The 16,430-nt window shown below is 30.7% G+C and overlaps 1 protein-coding gene and 1 long non-coding RNA gene across 2 annotated transcripts in view; one reads left to right on the forward strand and one right to left on the reverse strand.

Annotated features, from left to right (window-relative positions):
* LOC130451495 (chondroitin sulfate proteoglycan 4) overlaps positions 1–13,712 on the reverse strand; it is a 32,662-nt gene extending 18,950 nt beyond the window's left edge. The window contains exons 1-4 of the mRNA XM_056790535.1: positions 13,448–13,712; positions 13,089–13,395; positions 9,114–9,243; positions 6,397–7,620 (exon numbers count right to left, since the gene is read on the reverse strand). Of these exons, the coding sequence (XP_056646513.1) occupies positions 6,397–7,620; positions 9,114–9,243; positions 13,089–13,395; positions 13,448–13,517 (1,731 nt within the window). The 5' untranslated portion in view covers positions 13,518–13,712. The remainder of the gene's footprint in view (positions 1–6,396; positions 7,621–9,113; positions 9,244–13,088; positions 13,396–13,447) is intronic.
* A 710-nt stretch (positions 13,713–14,422) lies between these two features.
* LOC130451498 (uncharacterized) lies at positions 14,423–15,439 on the forward strand. Its single transcript, XR_008910740.1, has 3 exons — positions 14,423–14,715; positions 14,843–15,046; positions 15,205–15,439. It is a non-coding gene; the product is annotated as an uncharacterized LOC130451498 (long non-coding RNA).
* Positions 15,440–16,430: the final 991 nt, after the last annotated feature.

Raw genomic sequence — 16,430 nt, forward strand, 5'->3', positions numbered from 1 at the left:
TTATTATTTGTACTGAATAATTGCAAATCTAATCAAAAAGTTAGTTAGTATTTACATCTCAAAAATATAAAAAAAAACTAATTTTGAAACAGAAGAGACCTAAAATCAAAAACATTTAGATGCATTAATATATCAAAAGGTCTAAGAAATTATATATATATATATATATATATATATATATATATATATAATTTAATTTTTTATGTTGAAATAGTTTTCTATTTTGATTTTTATATTCATGATATGGGTGATGTATTAATTAAGATAAATTCGCAAATTGTCAATGTCAAGTCATATTTTAAAAAAGACCGCAACAGATTGAAACGTTAAATTTTTCTCTATCTTCGTTTCACCAAATTATGTATAACGTAGAAACGATTGAAGTGCATTCTAGAATGAGCGAGATTGTCACACCGTATAGTTGTTCACAAGTTTTGTTTTCAATGGTAATCGTTCAAATAAAGGTGAATAATGAGTATTTAAAATGTAGTGCTCTATTAGATAGTGGGTCGCAAGCAATTTCATTACAGAAAATCTATCTAGAAAATTGAAATTGTCATTAAAAAGTAGAAAACATACAGTTAAAAGGTATTGAACAAAATTTAGCTTATGTGAACAACCTGAATGTTGCAAATGTTAATAATATTTTTAAAAGAGAAATTAATTATCTAGTTATTAATATAATCACTGATAATCTACCCTTGTTTACATTTAATAAAGATAAATTAAAAATTCCTGTTTCTATCGAAATGTTTGATCTTAAGTTTAAAGTATCACAAGAAATTGATATTTTGCTAAAATTTGAAATATTTTGGTCCATTCTAAGACAGGTCAAAAGGCTCTTTGGCATAAAAAGAATACATTTTCAATTCTTCAAAATTATTAGGATGGAGAACTGCAGGGAATATAACAATTGATTCACATAAGAATATTTTTTTGAATAAACAAAAAGTGAAAATGAGAGCGGCAGATATATTGTTAAAATACTATTTAAAAAATCTATTTTCAACTAAGCATTTGTTCGCCACATAGCTTTGTAATGCTTTTACTTACTAGAAAAATTATTGAGTAAGAATATTGATTTAAAAATGACGGGGGGGATTTAAATGAAATGTAACGTCAAATCCTCTGTCCTGAAAATGATAGGAATTATCAAAAAATATTCTGGTGTAAAATATTTATTGATACAGCTGAACAAATAAGGGTAATTCGTTCATTACTAAAATAATAAAATAAGACTGCTATATGGATGACCAGGCGCAGATACGGAGGAAAAACTTTTGTAGATTTAAAAAAATATATCAAACAAATCGGGTTTTCAGCTCTGCAAATGGCTATGCAATAACAAAGATATATTGGACAAATTCGCGATAATTAATGATTTAGCTATTTCAACTAAACGAAGTGAATGGGATGGTCACTTTTTGATATATACTTTGATTATTTATATAATGTATATAAATATAAACTGTATGTAACGGACATGTTACTTGATTTAGCTCTACCATTGGTAGACCGCCTTCGATTTTTTATGTGGAGTAGACCACGGATCCCAAGAGATTGGCCATCCCTGGGATATTTTGAATTCTCGGCCTTTGTGTCCATTGACAAAGGATCCTGGAGATTATTCAGCACTAACAGCAGCTCATATTTTAATTGGCCGCACAATCATTTCCAACACTATTGGAAGAAGTATCAGATATAATATTTAGGGAAGCTCCAAACAGGACTCTGTGAAGAAATCGTAAAGATAAGATTGTTGGTCCTTATAAAGGACGATAATGCACCAGTCCTTCAATGGGAGTTAGGACGTGTCATAGAACTTTATCGTGGTAGTGATAACATTTTTAGAGTAGTAACTATAAAAGTGCGACCAGGAAGAGTGAAACGAGCAATTAATCGTATATGTGTGCTTCCCCTATTAACAGTCATCATTTTAAACAAAGCATTAATATGGCTAAGGTCTTCAAAAATGCAATTCAATTGAGCAAGTTATATATATTTTTGTTTATATGTCAAGTTTTTATTTGTATCGTTTTGAAAATTGATAGTTTTTCTGAATTTTTATTGTATGCTTATTTTTTTATTGAAAGATCAAACAATGTCCTTTTACGGCGGTCGGTATGTCAAAGCGTACGTTCGGTGACACTAAAACGCGAGCGAATGAGTCTCTCTCGCCATCATGGCTGCCTCAAATAATAAAGTGTTTACAGTCCACAAAAATATTTATATCTTAACATATATACACATGGAAAATTATATTGATTGATATGAATATAAAAATAGAAATCAAAAAAAGCAAAATATTTTTTTCAGTTGTTATTTTTCAAAAATTAAATTAAATTTTCTCATTCTATGTTACAAAAAAATCAGTGATGATAAGTTTAGCTGATAGAGCTATCCAACCATCAAATCCTGAATTTAGAAGCTTAGCCATTAAAAAAGAAAATAACAATCCAGAAGAAATGATAAATGATGTATTCAAAAAAAGAATAAATAAATACTACAATCAAATAAGAAACAAAACAAACACTAAGCATCAAAACGTAAAACACTTTTCCTTTCCATATGTACGAAGATGCTCGCACCAACTATCTAAATACGAAATAAATATATCAATATAAGTCATAAAAGACATGACACATTATCAAAATATTGAACCAAACTAAAATCAAAAACACCCAAAAACGAAAGAATTAATATTATATATCAAGTGCCTTGTAATGATTGTGACGCTGTTTACATAGGACAGACTTCTTAGTATTTAGAAAACAGATTAAAATGCCAACAATATGGTAAAAAAAGTAAAATTGCTTTAACAACATAATTCTGGAGATGGAATCAAATACAAGAAAAAGAGAGTTTTTAGAAACTATTCATAGAAACGAGAAAGCTGTCAATGTTAACAATTCAAGTAAAATCTATAGTTCTATTTTATAAATTTGAATGCAACTACAAAAATTAATAGCTTTTAATTAATTTTGAGAAATAACAACTGAGAAAAAAGGAAAAAAAATATTATGGTTACAAAAACAGATTTCTATTTTGATATTTATGTTCTGTGTGATTTATTAATCAATATATGAGGCGTAGAATTCCAAAACCAGCCAAGTCCAATTCGAAGATTTTTTTTAGGTAAATTAATTTTTTTTTTCTCGAAAATTTTGTATTGCTGTTAGAGGACTGGTATCTAAGTGGCAAAGAAAAAAAAGAAGAGGTAACATCAGCTGTTCACTGATAACACAAAAATATGTGACCTTTATCGGCCAGCTGTGAAAAATTTTTAAAAATGGACTTGGCTGGTTTTGGAATTCTACGCCTCACCTCATATATATAGCAAATTTTCAATGTCAAGTCATATTTTGATAAGGGCCAAAGTAGGTTGAACCGTCAATTTTTGACGTGTCTTTTATACAATTAATTTTATATCCATATAAAAAAATAAAGATGTAAATTTTCTTGATTTTAGGTCTCTTTGACGTTTCGACCTATTTCGGTCTTTATAAAATGTGTGAGTAATTGCGAATCTATAGTATACTTACCTTTCTATGTTAATATGTACTTCATGCCGTAAAAAGGTCTAGAACACATTCATTAAAAGACTTAAAAAAAAATAATAAAATAAAAGTTACTAATTAATGTCTATTAAATAGATTAACGACTCAAGTTATAAAAAAATAAGCTGATTCAAAATAATACTGATAAAAAAACTAAATAAATATAAAATATAAAGTAGGAAAGTTAAATATTACGGAAATCTGAATTTATTTAAAGTGACTTGAAAAACATGGTAAAATCAGCTCATTCTTATTTGGTTTTTTTATATATACACATTAAAACCCTAGAATAGAACAGATTCCTGTTTAGTAATACTTTAAAAAATATTCAGTTTTTGTTACAACTTAAGCTCCTTTTATTCAAATCTGTTCTTTCTACTCGTTCCTTTTCAGTAATTTCCATCTAAGTTCCCGTTTTCTTCCTCATTTTATTTTTTCCCGCAGTTCTATAGCTGCCAGGTTGGAGTTTCAACCACATCCAAAGGACTCAACCCTCTACACCACAAACAAACAAATTGAACTCAACTCCAACAACTACGAATTCAGTTGAGGACTGCAACCAACCCGGATTTCCATAGATAAGTCCAGTCTTATCTTTAATATATTATATAAATCTGAGTTGTTTTTAATTCATAAACACTTTCTATTCGTTGTGCTCTTTTTGATACGCAGTTAATGCAAATTTATTATTTTTTAAATCAATTTGTTTGTTGCTGAAACTTTTTTTATTGTTCTTGCCAAATATATATATATATATATATATATATATATATACATATATATACATACATATATATATATATATATATATATATATATATATATATATATATATACATATATATATATATATATATATATATATATATATATATTTTAGTTTTCATTATCAATTTGATTCATAAGGTGTTTCCAGTTTTTCCACCTTTTATATTCATTTTAACGTCGTCCGTTAAAAAGCTGGTGGCGTCCAAATTAATATTAATTGTTCATCCCATCTGAGTACCAGTTATTTAAATACTTTAACTGAGGCCGAATACCACTTTCTGAAGAAGAGTATCCTGTCGGGGAAGTTGAGGTTATAAATTTAAAAAACATTAACAAAATTCGGCACCTAACCACACAATTTTTGCATAAAACCTCTTTCTCTCTAATCAACAATAACGATGATAAGGACAGCTTAATTTATAATGATTAGCCAGGTTTATACTGTAAAAAAAATAATAATAATATTCATAATTATACACAAAACTCCCGATTTCATAGTTGATATAATCATATCCACAACTGTTTTCCCTATAATAGTTTGAATATTGAACATGTTTAAATGGGCTCGAATGATAGTATATTTCACATCAATGGTGGTAAGTAGTATTTTAAGTACGAATGTGTAGTTGTACTTATACATAATTACAACTTATGTTAATACGATTTTTATCTACGCCTCAACATTTTTCTGCGTATTAATTACCTGAGTTCTGGGATTCAAATAATAGCTGACAATAAATGATTTTCATAATAGATTTCGGGCGGGGTGCATATTTCGTCTTTATCACTTGACAACATATTTATAATCTCAATTTGAATCAAGCTTATTCAATAAAAAAACTTACTTTTAAATTCACTTATAACTGACACTTATTTCAAAATCTCCCAACGTTGTTGGGAAATAAAAATTATATATGTGTCACCTAAACTGATTGAATTAGTATAATCATTATAGACATTGTAGATAAATTAATGTATCATAGTTTATAGTAGCATTGTGGGGTTGCTTTGGCTTGAGCCCTTGAACTCACAGGTGAGGTGGTCTGCAGTTTCACCCTCCTCTATGCACTAACGGCAGTCCAGATCGTCCGTGATACCCATGGTGTGGAGATGGCGTCTTAGATGACCGTGTCCAGTTATAAGTCCGGTCACTAGTCGGATTTCGCGTCAAATGAGGTGGATCTTGCAGCAATTACTCACCAGATTTTGTAGAACTTTCTTGTATTCCAGCATTAGCCGAGAAGACATATTTTCAGCCGTTATGGTTTGTATGGCAGCTCTGCTATATGAGCAGACTGAGATTACTGTGTTCCTCTGGCGATTGAGTATCGCGCTTCTGCATTTCATTACAGCGATGTAATCACAGCATTCCTCGGTTTGGAAGAAGGTAGCGTGTTCTCCGAGTGAAGAAGATTCGCTTATTATGGGATGTCCTTTGCAGAAATCTATTCCGGTCAAGCCATTCAGGAAGAATGGCTTGGCAGTACAATATTTGACATGTACAGACAAAGGCATAGATAAAATGATAAAACATAAACTTTGAGCTTATGGGATGTATTTTAGTTTAACCTAATTTTGCATTTTTATCGTTTCTGTTAAAAAGAAGTAAAATTATCTAAAGTAGATACTACTGTATTCGTAAGTGCCTAGATCTCTACTTTTACTGAGTGTGTCCCAAAGATTGATTTCTATTGGGCAATTAGCATTCCTTATATTATTTGATTTGTATGTGTGACATAGACAAATTTATTTTATTTACTCTATAAAGCTAAATTTCTAAAAACTTCAACATAAGCTTTTTACTGATCCTTACCAACGTTCAAGTCTAAAAAACGATAAACGTCAATACAGTTACATACATAACTTAAATATCTATTTAAATATGAAATTTAAAGGTCCTATTATTTAAATTTTTTAACAAAAATGTAAAAATAACTTAATAAGATTATTCTAAACACACCACAAAAAGTCATGCACATTTAGAACCTAGGAATTAATGGTACTAAAACAAAAAACACATTCAAAAAGTTCCATGCTTTATTGCTATTATTAATATAAAGAAAAATAATACCTGTACTGTCCTTAAAACAGTGGCATCTGATATATCCAAGATAGGCGGATCATTAGTAGGAGTTACTGCTACTGTCAAACTAAATTTAAATCTACCCTGTAGATACTCAGGTAGGATAAACGAATCAGATGTTGAAAATATAACTTCCATCACAATATGATCATGGTCTTCTTCAGAACCATCATGAATATAATGCACTCTATCACAAGCTAGATCATAAAAGGTAAACGAATTTTTATCATGAGGCCATATATCTAGAGTTATGCTTCCATGCTCAGGACCTTCCATAACAAAAAAAGTTATACCAGAATCAGATATTCCATATTTATGATAGTCAAGAATCATGTGCAAGTTATTTGTCGTTAATAATTCACTTTGACCTTCTAAAACAACCAAGGGCTCAACAGAAAGGAGTTCAAGTTCAGTTGCTAAGCTACTTCTTGAAAATACTTTATAGCCCTCACTATAGTTAACATGAACACAAAATTGTTCTTTACACTGACAATGAAACGAATCTAAACCTTGCTGAATACAAATTCCATTATTACTGCAAGGATTTTGTAAGCATGGATAGTGCCAGAGACATCCAGGCATAATGCGTTCTGTAACTTGTGCATCTGGTAAACCTTTTTCAACTCCTGAAATAGTTAGATATCTTAAACATCCCTTAAAACTTGTGTCACATAAGTCGCAGCCTTTCTGAGTAGCACGGAATCTTTTACTAATCTCTAATCCACCCAAGTATGAAATATCAGTCATTTCAAAAATACTGTTCTGTGTATTTTTCTCACTAAATATTCTTTCATCAATACTTAGTTCTATCACTGTATGTGTCATTCTAACAGAAATCTTATGCCACTCTCCATTAGATATTTTGGAATTTTTACTCATTAATTTAGTTACTTTTTCATTGATTTTAATTACAGCATATATGGAATAATTGTTCAGTTCTATGGATAAAAAGTCTTGTTTGTGTTTATATCCTGAGTTATGAAAAAGCAGTCCATCTTTATTTATAGTTCTTATCTCAAAATTAATACTAAGTTCTTTGGAGCTAATAATCTTATCTGAAATTACTACATATGCATCGTCTTCTATAAAGCTGATAGGCTGATCTACAGTTGCTTCAAACTCAGCAGCACAGTTCCATGTTATGGACTGTACAGTTGATTGTGATTGCCTGTACCTTGCCAGTTCCAACACGTCAATACCATTATATTTCAACTGAAATTAGAATCAGTTTTTAGTGGAAATAAAAGATGATGTACAATTTACATGTCTCAGGGGAAAAAAGTGAAATATAAAACCAGTTTCTCAAGCTTGGTCATGTAAAGAGAATGAAAAAGCTGCTGCCAATGTGATAAGTAATGATACCGAATTGGATATTATAACTTGCAAGAAAATATATAGTATCCTTATAAAATTATGCCAGCCTTAAAACTCATTAAAGATATTTTGATAAAAGAACTTATAGTGTGTCAATCTTGACCCTTAAAGTCACACAACCCTGAATAAATAAGATTTTTTGAAATTTTAAATTGATATATGACGATTTCTTTGATAAAAATGGATGCTACAAAAAATTTCTGGTACCGCATGTCATATTGAGAAAATTACATAATTTAAAATATTAATATTGTAATGTTTTTCTTCTAATTAATTTCAACTATTTGTATACGGTGACTGACTTTTTCGCTGATAAATAAGCGCCTATATATGAAAAATGGATTTCTCGATTATTCAGTTCTAGAATGTAAACTCTTCATGACATTTGCACTTGTGACAACATTTATCAATGTCCTAATTATTTACAAGATAACAATAATTGTGCATATAAAAAACACATTTTGTTAAATAGAAATTCATCAAATTAGAAAAAAAAGTACGAAAATTGAAATAAGAACAAATCACATTGAAATCATTCCAGAAATAAATCAATACTGGCAATATTTCCATTCGAAAAAAAAAAATGGATTATAAAATTTAAGCAAGAAACTGAACTGATAACTCACAGAGGCATTCATTTAATAGAAAATTTACCATCCAAAATAATCTACAAGAATTAATTTTTCAACAAAAAAACATATGAATAGCCTCTTGTGATAAACGAATTAATTTTGAAATTTAATTAATTAGATTTGTTTCCAATGAAGATTAATTTTAAAAGTTTGAAAATCAAGAATATTCCAATTCAATTAGTAACGCAAGTATAACCTTCATATTTGAAGTATTTTTCTGTATCCAGCAATAATATTAGCTTTCATTTGGATTATACACAAGAACATATACAGAAGAACAAATAAGAATCCACAACCCACCTAAGATGGAATCCAGCTTACAATAGAAGCTATACATATTTTAATTAACTGACAAAGTTTTTGCCAACTAGTTTATGAATGTGATTAATACTCATTGCACACAAAAGAGGCATACTCATTGTATGCTGTAATAACCCAATATATACCCATTACAATATAATAAACTACACAAACACTTTTAAATACAGAAAAAATGCAGGAATTTAGAAACTTGAGTAAAGGCTTTGCCTAAATTGCCTAAACAACACTTTTTTGTTTACCGAAATAATCAGTATTTTAAAACAACTCAAAATTATTAGATGACCCTTATTTTATGCTTGTCACATTATATAGAGATGGAAGCAGCTTTTTAAACACAACTAAGATTCTATTGTAATTGATAAATTGATGTTCACATACATCAGATATACAGCCTCTAAATTTGTCCATATGCCCAAAAAATATATCAGTATTATTCTTATTTGTGTTATCTCCAATGAACAGACCATAGTGAATGTTTAGCTCAAAAAATTTTCCTGGTAAATGTTTTCTGCAAATAATTAAATAATATTATGATACTCATCATTTGAAAATGGTATTTAATTAAATAAGTAAATACATTTTTGAAATAACTAGACAAATTGAATTTATCTTATATTCTTCTATGTCAAATATTGGGAAAACATGAATTAATTAAATATTTAACATATGAGGAAAACCAAATAAAAGAAACCTATAAGTTGAAAACATAGAGCAATGCCTATCCAAAATTATCATACTCATCATATTTTAATTATTCAAAACAATGTTGAATTTTCTTTCACTAAGAAACTATAGGCAGATCATGAAATATTTAAGACAGTATTAAATTATTCAAACTATATTGTATGACATTTGGATCTTGATCAAAGCATTTTCATATTTATGCCATTTCAATCTAGTATGAGAACTGTTTAATGTTGCTGTCCAAATAGGGTGGCCATAAATGTCCTAGCCTGGACCGGGACATTGCAGTACTTCGGTGGGGAGGGGGGGGGGTTCCCTGTGTAGTCCGAAAACCTATAAGGTAAACCAGTACCACCCTAAATGCAGTCACCTACCTAATACCGTCGTTGATCTTTGATTCTTATTTGTACAAACAAAGTAAAAAGCTATATAAATATTTCTCAGTCTGTAACTTATTCCAAAAAACAAATTTCATACATTAAAATATTTGACGGAGGCTATTATATGGACAAAATAAGAATTTAAAATCAATGGTGTTAGGTAGGTGGTCGTAATTAATTAGGGCGGTTTACCTTAGACTTTTTGAGAATGGGTTGAGTTTGTTGTTGAATCAAAACTAGAGTTATTTATTTTCTTCTAATTTATTGTTCCCACTGTAGATAAAACTTATAGTTTGCATTTAATTATTTAGTAATATTTGTAACTTTGGCTACACATGGAAAGTCTGTTGAGTTAAAAACTTTGTCTGTTGGACCCCCTAGTCTGTTTGAGGGTCCAGCCTGCTCATCAGCTTTATCTTTATCATACCAAAAGTACTTTTGGGAAGAACTTATCTGTCTCAATACATTTTTGTTTTTCAAAAGCATCTCGTAAAACTGGTGACAAGTGTATTTAAAATTTACTCGAACCATCAACATTGAACTCTTTGTCATAACATCAAGACGTGATTTTTCAGATGTCCACAAATTGTTCATAATAGTAAAAACTCTTTCTACGGGAGCACTGGTTCCTGGCAAACACATTGCAAATTTAACTACTGTCAAAATAGCATCATATGCAATGTCCTCACTATTAAGCTTTGAAAATATTTGCTTCCATCTCTCGTCAACAGGAGTTTTAGCCTTTGTTTTGTCCACTCTGTTCCATTCCTTTATGTTTTCAGACACAATCTCTTTTACACACTGCCACTGGTCAAAGAGTTTGGTTTCTTCAGCTTGATCCTCAGATATTTCCTTTATCTGCTTAGCATTTAGATTAGACAGGCTGGTCTGGATATCACTCCATGACGGAACTGTTTGTAGTAAAATCCACTTCAAGTTTTGTACGCCACCAAAGCTCGATTCCCATTTGTCTAAGTAGTCAACACATGTTTTGTAAAACTTTCTCACAGTTGTTTTAAAGTCTTGGACATTCAGTTCTCCTTCCTTCTCTAAGTCTAATATTAGTGTTATCACATTAGTTGGAATAAATTCCTCTTCCTCTCTAGATTTCATCACACTTTTGAGTGAGCTTCAGCCATGGCTTAAAACATGGATTTTCAAAAAGCTGGCTTATAAAGTATGGAAATTTGTCCTGGGAGAGACAGTAGGACTTCAGGCCTTCAAATATCTTCAGAATACGTGTAATAGCTGGGCCAAGGGACAGAAAACGAGTGTTTCCATGCTCTAGTAACTTTGAGTGTTCCACTCCAACAAACTGACAAAATTCTTTCAGCTCTTCTGTTCTAACGGTATAAATGTGAAAGTATTTATACACTTTAACGATGAAGCATTCAATATTAAACGGCAGAGTGTCGACAGCTGTTTGAATGTAGTTGTGGACTATATGAGCACCACACCCTACTCCGATTATCTCTTTGCCTAGACTTTATTGAAGGTGTCGCCACACATTATTCTTCCCTTTTCTAGCGGACCCGCCAAAATTTGTATTAGTGTTGTCAGCACACATAGCCACCAATTTTTCATTGAGATTTTTTTTCTTCACTAGTTCCTCAAGCATTTTGCTCTGGGTCTCAGATTGTTCATGTGACGAAAATGAAATAATTTTAACGTGGACTCCATATAATGGCAAAAAATAACGAACAAGTACAGGAAAACATGTTTCTGCTTTTTTGTTTGAGACATCTATACTGAGAGAAACAGACCCACAAGAACTCATCTCTTGGTCCACTTCATCAATGGATAACGGCGCCAAGACATTACACACAATTGCCTCACTTTTGGTCTTTCCGGATGAATATTTTGGCTCATAAAGCTTTTTAATCAGTTTGGAAAGCCAGTCATTTGACCTAAAACTGTGTCCATGAACAACTGCATGATAAGCAAACATGTCAGTAGTAGAAATGTCAGTTTTAATAAATTTTAATAAACTTAAATTCTCTCTCCAAATCGTCATTGAAAACACATAACTGTTTTGAGAGAGACATTATTCACATTACTATATGACACTTACAAATCACAAGTTTACACAGACGAAGTTCACAAAACCGAGCACACGTATACGACTGTACTTGTACACACAGAGTTAATACAACAGACCAGACTGGCGACTGCTGGTGAGTAGCGAGAACTCTTGACTGGCAATGGCGGCTGTCACCGACTTGCGCAGGCGCGGCGGTACAGTCAGCAAGAAAAGCTATGCTCTTGATGAAGTGCAGTCGCTGCACGCAAATATGCCCGAAGCAGCACAGAAACTATGAATACTTGTACATTTTTTAATACTGTACTGACTATTCCAATTGCTGTAAGCTTTTATGAGATATGATGAAACTGATGATAAGTAAGTTATTACTTAGATTTATAAAAATATTTATTTATAGCATTATTTCATTGAAACCGGGGACATTGTAGATTATTTTCGGAATCCGACGGGACGGCCAAAAAAGTGGTTTAAAACGGGACTGTCCCGGCCAAACCGGGACGTATGGCCAGCCTGTGTTCAAATGAATATTTTTTTATTATAACAATTAGTGTAAAAACCTGATTTTATGTATTTGTGTCAGAGACAGTTCTGGTAGATTTAGCTTTACTTAAAATCAGGAGCATTAGATAATCTAAAATTGGTAGACTTTATTTACAGGTGAAACTATAATGCATTTGAAATATTGAATATTTATATTAAAGTATGGTATGGAGCTAAAGATGGAAGAACATGTTGTGGTTATGTTTCAATGGAAAATAATTCTCAAGTGATAATTTAGAGCTTGCTAGCACATTCAAATGAATGCAGTATTTATAATATGAGGTGTTTTCATTAGGGTACATAATTCTTTTTTATTGTTCATTTATTCTTTTTGGCAGTTAACTTTTGTTTTCATTTTTTTGTTTATTAATGAATTTTCCATGAATACTTCCAGTTTCATATTAAAATGAATGTTACTGAATGCAATGTTATTTAGTTACTCATTCATATTATTAAAATATTGATTTCATTAAAAATTATTCTAATAACATAAATATCAATATTAGGATGTCAGAATTATTTCAAATGGGAATTGATTTCACATTCAAATTAGTAATCATAATTCGATATGAATCGATAGGAATAAAATTTTTAAGAAAAAAAATCTATTCATTTTAACAATGCAAAACTTTTCACCCTTTACAGAAGAAATAACTTAAAATGTAAAATGTTTTCAAACGTTAATTATTTTTATAGGTAGCTACTTACTGTATTTTGTGAGATTTGTCAATAATTAATGTTAAGTTAGCATCTTCCCTCTTAATAGAAACATCATGCCATTTGAGATCATTAAGTTTAACATTGTCTGGGGATACTACTTCCGCTTCTCCAGAGCCCAAATTGATATTAATTTTTATCTTTCCATTTTCCAATTGAACAATACAATAATCGGTAGTGCCAGCAACCAAAAAGATCAAAGCACTAGATAAATGGGTTTTAAATTTAAAGTATATATCAGTAGAGCTTCTTGCTTCCTTAAAAGGAAGAGCTATAAAACTGTTACCATAAAAAGAAGCTACAAAATAAATAAGTTAGCATATATCTCAATTTAAACAACAAAATATTACCTTGGTGCATACACTGACATATTAAAAAATGAAAATAAAAAAAACACAAAATTAAAGCTTTATGCTCCATTCTTTCTCAACATTATTAGGTTTTATTCAAGTGACAATTATTTTAGGTCATCTTTTATGAACATTCATCACCATATTATTTCTGTTTAAACTAATATACCTTCATAATAAATCAAAATATTTATCATACAAAGAAAATACTGAAGTGCATCAATGATTTCACTCGCCCTAGTCTATAGTTTGACTTATGACATGTGGCCAGATGTTAGAACATAAAATTCCATACCAGAATTCATGAACGTATTTTAAAACTTTTAAAGTTATATGATCTGTGCTTAAAAATCTAGGTAATAGTAATGTTAATCTAATGCTCCATATCCATATCGTTTGTGTAACTAAGGTTTGAAATATTTACTTATGGCTGGACTGGGCATATATTGAGAATCAAATCAACTGAAATTATCAAAAGAATGACACAATGGACTCCATTGTGGCTAAGGAGAAGAGGCAGGCCGGGAAAGACTTGGAAAAACGAAATAGAGGAGAACATGAGAGCACTTAATATAGACAACTGGAGGGCAAAATGCCAGAACCGAAAGGAATGGAAAGTAATAACAAAAGCAGCCAAGACAAACGATAAACTATAAAGAAAATAAAAATAGAAAACGAGCAGTAATTTCCCTCAAAAAAAGGGATTTTAAAGCACTATAAGTGATTACCATAATCCAAAGAATTGAAAGGCTTGATAATGGATGATAATGACTTATAGTACATATTTATACTATATATATATATATATATATATATATATATATATATGTATATATATATATATATAGTTATGCTATTGTTATTTTAATATTAAGTAGTTTTGGGAATGAGCTCAATATCTCAAAATAGGTTTAGGAACCTATCAATGTCGTTGCTCATGAGAATTGATAGTAGACATCCATTTAAATGAATACATAAAAACATAGACCAATGCAACATCCCAGCAACCCATAATTAAACTAAAGAAAGAACTAAAGAAAAGAAACATATGAGTTTTTGGATAACCAAAATTTTATGTGTATGTGCCAGGCAGCCATTTTATAACCGACAAGTCAATCAATCACACGTCAAGAAGCGATTGTAAACAAACATTATAGTATGGCATATTTGTTTTATTTTATGTTATCTTAGTGAGAGTGAAAGTTATTTGTGTTTTTATTTGGAATTTCCAATGCTTCCTTAAAGCAAAAAGGAAATAAAAGAAAGAGGTGTGCATATTGAACTGGTCCTTCCCAAATGGATGAATACACTAGTTTTTGGTTTTGCCTAATAATCCAGAAAATTTAAAATATTGAGTAATATTTCATTAAATGGTTTTTTCATTATTTTTTTCAGATGCAAGTGAGGAAGAGCCAATATTCACAGTGGAAAAAGGGGAACATTTGAGGTAATTGGATTCCAAATACGAACCAGGTACCCATATAAAGTTGTATAATGATCTAAAATACTAAAAGTAAATAACTTATTGAACAAAGAGATTGGGAAAAATTGTGTTGAAAACAACCCTCTCATCTGAACTTACAACAGTAAGGAAAAGAGGTAACTATTACTCAAAACTTTCATTCATTTCAGAAAGTAATGTACCTATATTATGAGCATGTGCTACATTCTAATCACTGGAAGGGTGAATTCCAGAAAATGAATGTGAATAAAACTATTAAAAAAATAACATTTCAACTAATTTCAAATTTTTTCAGGTAAGATTTTGTGATGGTTCAAGAGCAATGTATCTAGAAGAGTCAGGCTTAAACTGAAACATCAGTGAAAAAAAGATGATCTAGACTTGAAACAACCAAAGAAACACAGATAAGAGGAACATGAAATTGGAATTTCAATTTTGAAACACCAAAAGCTAGTGAAAGAACTTCAGTAAAATTGAATATCTCACAGTTTATATCAAAATATTCCTGTTAAATAAATTATTTATTTTGCTGCCATTGTATTGATCTATTATATGTAACTAAATTGTGCTTATTAAATCAAGGTATATTTGGTACAGTTAAATCAATATGGTTGTTAGATTCTTTAATAATTGCTGCTATATTTTTATCTATAGGAATTTTAGGCTCATGTCTATCTCATATCATAAAATCCCACATTATTTCTTCCAGAAGATAATATTCTTATGTGTCTACCGCATCTAAATACCTAAAAATGGCTTCTACATAAAAATTTTTTCGAACCTATTTCTATTCCTGTCACTGATCCTAAAAAGACAAAACAAAAAATTGCTTACTGTTATTAAAGGTCTAAAGTTAGAGAAATTTTATTATATTGACAAGATGTGCAAAGAACTCTTCTCAATCTACCTGCTTACTATTGCATCTTTAACCCTATAGAGCTAATACAGGGTGCGGCAGCATAACTTCCTTTTTTCAAAAGTTAATAAAACTTATTGTATGAATCAGAAAATTTTTATTCGTTTTTTATAATACAGGCACATACATAAAGTTTTGTTTTACTGAGTTTTGAAGATCAAATCAGTTAGGTGACGTCCCCCATTCTCCATACACTGAGTAAACCGATTTCTGGCGTTTGTCATGACTCTTGCCAGCATAGCAGGCGTTATGTTGGCAATTTCTTCCTGGATGTTCGTCTTCAAATCTTGTAGGGTCCTTGGACGGTTCACATACACACGGGATTTCAAAAAACCCCATAGGAAATAATCACAAAGGGTCAAATCGGGAGAGCGGGCTGGCCACTCCAAATCGCCCCTAATTGAGATAAGGCGCTCTGGGAAGTGTTCCCTCAAAACAGCCATCGATGTTCTTGAAGTGTGTGCCGTTGCTCCGTCTTGTTGGAACCAAGTGTCCCCTAAGTCCAACTCATCTAGCCGTGGGAAAAAAAATTCCTGTAACATGTTTACATACCGGTGCGAATTCACTGTCACTGTGACTTCATTTTCCTCAAAGAACCAGGGACC

The sequence above is a fragment of the Diorhabda sublineata genome, chromosome X, assembly GCF_026230105.1.
Source record: "Diorhabda sublineata isolate icDioSubl1.1 chromosome X, icDioSubl1.1, whole genome shotgun sequence".
Classification (NCBI taxonomy): Eukaryota; Metazoa; Arthropoda; class Insecta; order Coleoptera; family Chrysomelidae; genus Diorhabda; species Diorhabda sublineata.